The sequence below is a fragment of the Euphorbia lathyris genome, chromosome 5, assembly GCF_963576675.1.
Source record: "Euphorbia lathyris chromosome 5, ddEupLath1.1, whole genome shotgun sequence".
NCBI lineage: Eukaryota > Viridiplantae > Streptophyta > Magnoliopsida > Malpighiales > Euphorbiaceae > Euphorbia > Euphorbia lathyris.
This window is the reverse complement of record NC_088914.1, coordinates 40,151,374-40,160,593: the sequence shown is the minus strand read 5'-3', so window position 1 is coordinate 40,160,593 and position 9,220 is coordinate 40,151,374. Positions and strand designations below refer to the sequence as shown.

General features: G+C 34.3%; 1 protein-coding gene across 2 annotated transcripts; it reads left to right on the top strand.

Annotated features, from left to right (window-relative positions):
- Positions 1 to 1,557: 1,557 nt before the first annotated feature.
- LOC136229219 (uncharacterized) lies at positions 1,558 to 8,973 on the top strand. 2 transcript variants are annotated; one of them, XM_066017851.1, is made up of 10 exons: positions 1,559 to 2,037; positions 2,139 to 2,254; positions 3,382 to 3,523; positions 3,621 to 3,902; positions 3,985 to 4,132; positions 6,208 to 7,167; positions 7,272 to 7,501; positions 7,587 to 7,660; positions 7,964 to 8,063; positions 8,682 to 8,973. In XM_066017851.1, exons 2-10 carry the CDS (start codon positions 2,199 to 2,201, stop codon positions 8,712 to 8,714), a joined length of 2,025 nt encoding a protein of 674 aa, XP_065873923.1. In that variant the 5' UTR covers positions 1,559 to 2,037; positions 2,139 to 2,198; the 3' UTR covers positions 8,715 to 8,973. The 2 variants fall into 2 exon arrangements, with proteins under 2 accessions (XP_065873924.1, XP_065873923.1); XM_066017852.1 differs by lacking the exon at positions 3,382 to 3,523 and having other exon boundaries at positions 1,558 to 2,037.
- The last annotated feature ends 247 nt before the right edge of the window (positions 8,974 to 9,220 follow it).

Genomic DNA, 9,220 nt, shown 5'->3' with positions numbered 1-9,220 from the left:
ATTTAATCTTATAACATAGTATAATATCAACTATATTTATAAAAAAAATATACTAATATAATAACATTTATTTAGTATCAAAACATGATATCAAATTAATAAATTTATAAATATAAAAATTAAAGAAAATATTTACTTTTAAAATGAATAGTGATTATTTTTTATTAATAACTAACATGTAAATATGCTAATAGGATATGTATTTTATAATTCAACTTAAATTTAAATTTATTAGATTTTTAAAATTTATTTGTATATATTTAAAATCTAAATGCTAATTAAACTGTATTAATATTGAGAAAAATATAATAACTTTTTAATTATATTTATCTAAATAGAAAAAAATAATACCAAATCATATTTTAATTATTTAAGTTATAACATTATTATTTATTCTTAAATAGTTAATAATAGACATAAGTGAAATGGTAGTGTAGTGGTGTCTATTAGACTCTATAGACCAAAAGTCCAAGGTTCGAATCGTACATTTGTTAAAATTTATATATATATTTTTTAAGTAAACATATCTAAAAGCAAATCGGATCAAACCGCTTAACCGGTACTGGATCAACCTGATCGAACCGGGTTGGGCCGATCGGACCGGTCGAATCGTACCTTTGTCAAAATTTATATATATATTTTTAGATAAACATATCTAAAAGCAAATCGGATCAAACCGTTTAACCGGCATTGGGTCAACTTGGTCGAACCGGGTTGGACCGATCGGACCGGTCCGGGTTTGATAACCTTAGTTAAGACACATCTTGTGAGCAGAGTTAAACTAAAAAAAATTTAGTTTGTTAATAAAATTGATAACAAACTTTAGAGCAAAACTTTTAAAACCAAAGGATCTATACTCTCTTTTCTAACCCTTTTTGTTTAGTTTCTTATATTGCCCTCTTGTATTTTTGTCCATCAAATTTCTTTTTCAATCCTTCTTATTTAGCCTTTGTTTAAGAGTTTGGAGGTTAATGGAGGTGAGAGTTAAAGGAGGTAATGGAAATGGAAGGGAAGTGATGGAACGGAAAGTTAACAAATAACCTTGTTTGGGAGTTTATAGGATGTAAATGAGATTAAATGTTTAACCTCGTTTGGGAGTTTAGATCTGGAGGGGAATGAAGGTTAAATTTATTCTGCAGAGACAAGAAATTTTAAAAAAGTTTACGTTACTCCCATTAACCCTCAATTTGGAGGTTAGAGGGAGTAAAGATTTAACCCCATTAACCTCCATTTATTCTCAAAAAATAACTCCAAAACAAGGTTAACTTAATACTTAACCTTCCATTATTTCCATTTACTTCCATTAACCTCCTCTCAAACAAGGGCTTAATTTCTTGTTTTGTTTGATCCGTCGTAAGTAACAAAAACTAATATGATGTTATTTTTAGAGGTAATTTGTGTGTAGGCGGCACAAGTAACATGGTATTATATATTAGAAAATAAAAAGAGGAATCTAAGAAATTTATGGTGAGAAACTGTTTTTGTCTTTTGTTATGGGAATGGGATTCAAATTAAAGAGAAATGAACATCCAATAATCTGGTAGTACTTGACATTGTTTTCCATAAATTAAAAAAAAGTAGTTTTCTTAAATAGCAAATCGAGATAAAACCATAAATGATGTCCACTCCACCCGCCTCTCTCGCCTCTTCAATCTCATATAGCTTATTCTCTTCTTCTCTTCCTTTCACAAATCTCCGATGAGAAATCGCAACGACTAATAAGACATACCATTTTGCCATCCCTCCATAGGGGAGGGAACAACCTTCAAATCAAATCCAAATATTCAATTTCACAGAAACTAAGAAATCTTCTGTTTCCTGGCCGCGTCGTTTATCTTAACTACCACGTTTCTTTTTTTCTTTTATATTTTTTTATTTAATTTCCGCGTCATTTTTTTGATCCTTAGCCCATCCATCTTTCCTCCGTGGATTTCTTGCCGTTTTGCTGTTATGATATGAAGTTCGGTGGTGATTGTTTCTTTTCTGCCTTACTCATTCTTCTTCTTCTTCCACTTCCATGGAATTTCTCTTTTCGAGGTCTTTTCATTCTCTCTTTTTTTTTTTTTTTTTTATGTTTTTCTAGATAATACTGGATGCTAATTACCTTTTCTTTCTTTCTTCTTCCAACTATTAAGCAGTCAATTCTAGTGATTTCGGGGATAGTTCAAGCTTCAACTCTTGTTTCAAGATTAATTTTAATGGGGAAAGACATTAATGACAAATGTATTTTTCCATTAACCAGTCTCCAGATTGGGTTCGTATCTTCTTTTGCTTTCCATCATCAACTTTCTCTTTCTCTTTTTGTTGTTTAAATACAACCTCTATGTTTAATTTAATTTGCTTTTTGCTGCATCAATATTGTCTCAATTCCTGATTTTCTTTTGCTTCCTCTCACTAATCATTATTGTTTTTCCAAAATAATTTAATTTTTGTATTAAATTCTTCGTGTTTGGCTCAAATTTTAGGATTTGTTAGGTCGAAACTGTTCGACATGAATTGTTTTGTGATCATATGGGCATTAATAATTTCTCATCCCAAAACGTTGAAAACGCAAATGCAGATATGTTTATTTTATCCATGTATGACAAGGCGTAATCATGGTCTGTGCTCTCTTTTCGTGTTTGATTTGAGTTGGAAGAGAAACTAACCTACATTTTTCTGGGAATCAGATTCACTTTTTTTGTCCTATTCACGTTTCTTAATATCAATCACCTGGATTATGTATTTGTAACTGTAGATGAATGAATCTATGTGGTAAATCTGGTGTTCTTTTGCCCCATGCACTATTTTTCCAGAAGGTTGAGATATCTCCTTGGAATTTGTAGAATTTTTCATGCGAATTGAATGAATGACATCTATAGAATATGAAACTTCTTGCGTATTTGTCTTTGGATGGGTGGCTATTAAGCAAAGGATCCGAGAGTCAATTAATGAAATTCTACCTCATTAATTTCCCTTCTTTCCTTGTTAAATGATGTGTGTTGCATAAGACATGATAATACTAGTCGAGCTATTTTGCATATCGTTTTCCTGTGATAATTTACATGATTCACTTCAATTTCAATTATCTAACGCCTCAATCTAAAATTGTGGCCCTCAAACCTTTTGACATTATTATCATAACTTGCAAATTTTATATACCTGTATTAGGCATGCGTGCAGCCTCCTTGAAGCATATTGTCTCTTGGATCTAAGGGGTTTGAAGTATAACATTTTATGAGAAAAATAGATAAATAAAATCAAAATTAGCTATATATACATATAGATGGGTTTGGATATTGTAATGTGAAATGATGGAGAAGTATTTAAGACTTTTATGTACCGATATGAGTATAGGCATGTGATCTGACTTTTTTACTATTGAACTGACTGTTATTCCAGGGACATGCAATCTTATCTTTCAGATCTTAGCCTCTTCTTGGCCCTTGAAAGTAATAAGTTATATATCTTGGTGGATAATCGACCATGGTTGAGGGACCTTGGTTCCCGGCCTGCACACTTGTGGCAGTTAATGGTTACCAAGGTTGTTAAGAGTTCTTATATGTGTTGCAGAAATAATGTGAATTTCAATTCCTTGATGATCATCATTGAGTAATATTTTTCTTATTCTTAATTTGCAGTCTAGGTTATCTCCTTTTGCGAACACTAAGGCTCAGAAGGGAAAAAAAGAGGAAAAAGATCGATCTCCTGATTCCAGTTCTAGTAAATCAAAGAAGTTTGAAAGATGGTTCTCATTGATTGAGGTGGCTAATTTGTCTCCTCAAAGAGGTTTACTTCCTGTGAAGAAATTGCAGAATTCTTTGGTGTTAAGCAGCAAGTTGCACAGAACACTCTATGGTTTTATTGTGTTTGAAGTTGTATGGAAAAATGTTCAAGGTATTAACTACTTGAATGAGCTTCAGGTAATTCCCCTTTTCAATACTCTTGATTTGCAGCCATTATGGATATCTTTTTGGTAAATGGTCATGACTCATGTCAATGCAGACAGACACATCTCTGGCTATTGAGACCAAAATTATGCGGAGATGGGAATTTGATAGCATCGAGCAAGCTGCCAGTTGTATCTCTTGGTGGTTCTCAGGAACATATTCTGATGAACTACACTTGAAAGACCATCTGGATTCTGCTATTGGTATTTTCCTACTTCTATTATTATTACTATAACAGAAGAAACAATTATTTTTTATTAACTTGCAACAATGGTATGTGTGTTTTGAAATCCTTGTGGAGTTGGAAGATATCACTGTGGCAAAATGTTCATGTTTGCTGATATCGGTGCCATTTAGATCTTTTGCATCAATACTAGGTCAATGTGTTTCTATGTTTTTGGATTGCCCTTTTAGAGATGAAAATATGATGCCTTGCAGAGTAGCTTATTTCGTTGGCTAAGTGAGTGCATATTGGATCTTTTATATGAAGTCTGTGTTTTTATCCAGATTGCTGTGGGAAGTAAGAGTGCTGTATTTTTTGGCGCCTAATTGACTCTATATTTATTTTAGAACTTCTATTTTCCGATATTTTGTTGCCAAAATGTTTATCATGTTCAATTCCTGCAAGATTATGTTCCATGTCAAAAATGTTAAGCAGACCCCTGAAATAAATGTATTTTGATGAAGGAATGAAGGGGATAAAACTATATTTTTTAAGACCAGGACCTTTATATCTTTAACATCCATGCTTGGTCAGTGTGTTTCTTTGTTTTTGGATTACCCTTTTCAGTTGAAAATGTGATGCCTTGCCAGCTTACCTTATTTTGTAGGCTAAGTGAGTGCGTAATGGAGCTTTACATGATCCTGTGTTGCTATGAAATGGAGGAGTGCTATATTTTTTTGACACTTATTTGGTGTTTTAGGTGCTGTAATTGACTATATTTATTTTAGAAATTCTATTTCTTTGTTCTTTTTTCGTAACACCTTTTCTGATGTTTTGCTGCCAAGAAGTTTCTCATGTTCAAGGTTTCCTGCAAGATAACGTTCCATATTAAAACGTTAAGCAGTCCACTAAATAAATGTAATTTAACCATAGTGCCTGAAGAGGAAGTCATTATAGAACGGTATTTTTCAAGACCAACTCCTGGCATATACTGATAAAGACCACACAACTCAACCCCGCAAAATACTCAAACAAAGATAAAGAACTGAAATATGAACAAAACAGCCTTTATTGAGGCTTCTGACTGTATCAGTAAAAGAAAACAAACACACGCAGAAGAAAAAAAAAAGAAATAGAAAGAAAACAGTGCCCGCAACAACAATTTGCATTACATGAAGCTACCTCCCCTCTTTCTCCCTCCTAGCATAACATATGCCAACTAAGTGACCTTTCCACATGTCCCTTTGCTTTCCTAACTAACCTCTATACCTATATAGCTTTCTCTATCATATACTATGTAATACAGGCCTTAATCATATATCCTGCTGCCATGCTGATTTTTTGCTGACACCAAACGTTGTTGTCATGTGACCAAGAGGTCACGGGTTCGAGTCTTAGGAGCGGCCTCTTGCCAAATAAATTGGCAGGGGAAGGCTTGCCCCCAGTACACCCACGCTCAGCGGGGACGCGTAGTGCGACCGGGCCGCCCTTTACCAGTCAAATTGCAAGGTTGTAGATATAAATAAACAATAATTTTCATGAACACCATCTAGATGGTATATGTTAATGTTGATTTGAAGCATATAATTAGTGTATATTTGTGGATGTGTTCGTCTTTAAATCCATGAATGTGAGTTGATGCAACAATACATGATTTAGTAGGCGTTAAAGTTTATAATACATGTCTCACTTTTAGAGTAAAATAATATGATTATGGGCCCATTTGGTTTACCGGTTGCTGATAGATAGTAGATGTTAGTTGATTTTTCTGCTAAAAGCTGCTATTTTGAAATTTTACCAAACACTTTTTATCTCATGTTTAGAATTAAAAGGCAAAAAGGAGTTCCGAAATATGGAAACAAACGGGCACTACATTTGGGTATTGCTATAGTTATCATCATGTAAGCTATGATTAAAAAGATGCCTCCATGAATTAACAATAGCTGAAGTGAGAAGCCGTTTCTCCATCTTTTTGAAGTATGATTTTTCCTGTTAAATGTTCCTGCCTGCTTAATTGCATGATCACAATGCCTGTTATGCATGGAATTTGAGCATTTACTAACTAAATGAAGTGACTTTGATTAAGATGCTTCATTTATATGTCAAATTACTTAGGAGACGTCTTTTATGATGCTGAAGACAACTTCTCGATGACTCTCTGCATTAACGATGACGAGAATATCTGCAATAATAGTCCAGGGGATGAAGATAATTCGCCATGCTGCAGTAGTGATAATTCTAGTATATATCCTGGGACCCCAGAAAATAGAATAAGTTATATAGAAACACCTCGTCGAACTGGGTCTTATAAGAGAAGGAGGATTACTAGATCTAATAGTTCTGGAGGTGAAACTGATTGTTATTCAGAGGAAACACTAGGAGGAATTGAGGACTTGTTAGAGACCTATACCAATGATTGTGAGAACACTATTGAAGCTAAGAAGTACCGAGATGTTCTGATTCTGTTTAGGTTCAGTGATCATGATCTTCCATTTAAACTGAGGCAAATAATAATGTCTGATTTGCGATTGCTTACTTTGCTAGAGGCAGGACTTCCATCATGGGCTATCTTCCTTCAGTCATATCCTGTGGTTTGCCATCTTTATCGACCCTGGATGTGCCCTCTGGCTAGAGCTTTATATGTGGTGATATCAGTTGTAACTGTTCTTATAGGATTTTATGATCTCTATAAAAATGTTCCAGTTCTCAAGGCAACTGCATCTCGTTTGTGTGGGCCACTTTTTGATTGGATTGAGACTTGGGAGATGGCATCAAGGATCCAGTATTTGGGAACTATGCTATTTCTGCATAATTTCCAGAAGGGTTTGACGTGGTTTTTAACAGTCACACGTACCACTCGATCGTTCTTTTCAGTTTTCACACAACCGCTAGCTGGACCACTCTCGCTTCTAATAAACTTCCTATTTCCAATGTGGAATGTAGTCATTGAAGTGATAGAGAGCCTGTGCTCTATTGTTGGGGTTGTGACGGGATCTTTTTGCAGTATAGTTATAGATATGTTGGAGGTCATACTTTGGCCTCTATGGCTTATTATCTCGGTAATCTGGGGCATTGGTAGGTGATCAGATTTTATAGTAATTCAATTCTGTGAGCAAGTTTCTTTGTAGCCTTAACGAAATCTAATAATTATTATATCTTTTTTTTTTTTTGTGCTGCAGCAACTTCCGTTTTTTGTCCCATGTTTTGGATCCTTGTGGAAATACTTTGGGCTCCAATCCGCTTAGTTTTTGCAATATCAAGTGGTTTAGCCTTTGTTTTCGCCTCCATAATAGATTTCGTTGGTCATATCTTGCGGGTTCTGAGTAGCATATGCCAGCTTTCTTCACCATCTGTTGTGGCAACTGAAGCTTCTGTGTGGCATTTGCTTTGGAAGGATCTTTTCTCCAAGGTTGGAAGAGATTTACACAGTTGCATATAAAATAGTACTTCACTATTAAGTCAGTGATTCTTATTGGTGACCATAACACTTTCAGGTTTTCAGAGCTTTGAAGAGTATATTTTATGGTTTCATTGCTTTTTTCACAACTTGCAACAGGCATCGCCTAAGGTAATGTGTACTTTAGCTCAAGGCTTATGCATTCTTGTTTCTTGGCTTGGGTCCTAAATATCTAAAAGTTTGAGCAAAATGTTGAAAGTGAGACATGATGTTTCACAACTACTTTTTGGGGTTTTGAGTGTGATTCCTTTTAAACTTAATGTTCAGCTGGCATATTTAAGAAAATTTGAAACAAGTTGGTTTGTCATTGTAAGTTTTGTAAAGGAACTATTTTTGACTAGTATAGAAAGATAACTTTTTGATGAAGTCAATTTTTCTTACCATGATGTTTTTTTTTTATTTGCTGGTATACAGCATTTATAATCACATACAGGGTTTTATCCGAAGAAGATTTGGTCAAGCCCAGAGATCAGTAACATCAGATACTAGGTCGATTCATGGGACTGAAAGTTTGGTGAGTCTGACTTATTGTGAATATACCTTTTTTTATTTGGTGATTAATCCGATTACTCGGTTCGAGGTTGTTCAGGCACGGTTTAGGTGGCCCCTCTCTCAATTAAGATTTTCTGCATACACTAAGAATCGAACCTGAGACCTAACTTAAGCGACTAGAGGCCCTTTCCACTCAACCCAACCTTGATTGGTATTATGAATATACTTATAATCCATTTAAGATGTGAGAAGAGTAGCATCCGCTTCCTCACTGTATTCTGAGTTTGAAATCCTCATTCTTCAAATAAAAAATGCCCCAAGATTAGTTTATAATGGTTCTCTAATAGAGGTACCTGAAGAAGTGATTAATATATGCTAATTGAGTTGCATGAATAATGTAATTCTTAGATTAAAATGATAACTCTTTGCCTCTACTTGCATTACGTTTCGTTCATTTAAAAAAAATGAAAATATGCTTCTGAAGAGCGATAACAGGATTACCTGCCGATATGATGTATATCTGTTACGCTTGATTTTGTTTTGCCTCTTCTTTTTAAATTTGGTGGATAGCACAAGCAAAAAAGATTTTGTTTGCATCCAGATTTAGCTATAATATCTGCTGTTGTTTATGGTTTTGCAGGCTGCAGTGAGTCGGAAAATTCACATAAGTTGAGATTTATGATTAAAAAAAACAAGTTAAGGCGCAAATTGTAAAGAGGAAGGAATTCTGGTGCTATAGATAGCTAAGGTAGATGATTCTTTTGTTAGTTATTTATTTTTTTAACTTGTGAAGTTTGCTCTCAGAGTTGCTTTCCCCAATTTTGTTAGTTGAGGGATGTAAATGTATATGAAATGTAAATATTATGTATATATATTATATAGCCCAAGTTGTGATTTAAATATAGCTGCTGCTTGTCTTTGTTCTGTTGCCATTTTGTCTTCTATGGCTACCTAATTCTTGCCTTGGTTAAGTTTGGGTCTAGCCCAACATAATAATACATTTAAATCCCATCAGACATGAGATGTCTAACCTACAACTTGGTCCAATTACCATAGAATCCGCAACCAGCAGCAGGGGACTTTGATGAATTGATTTTTTGTTCTCTATTTTCAATGCTTTGGACAGATTTTTATGGTTTCGCTTGAAAAACAATGTTGGGCTATCCGAATCTTATGTGC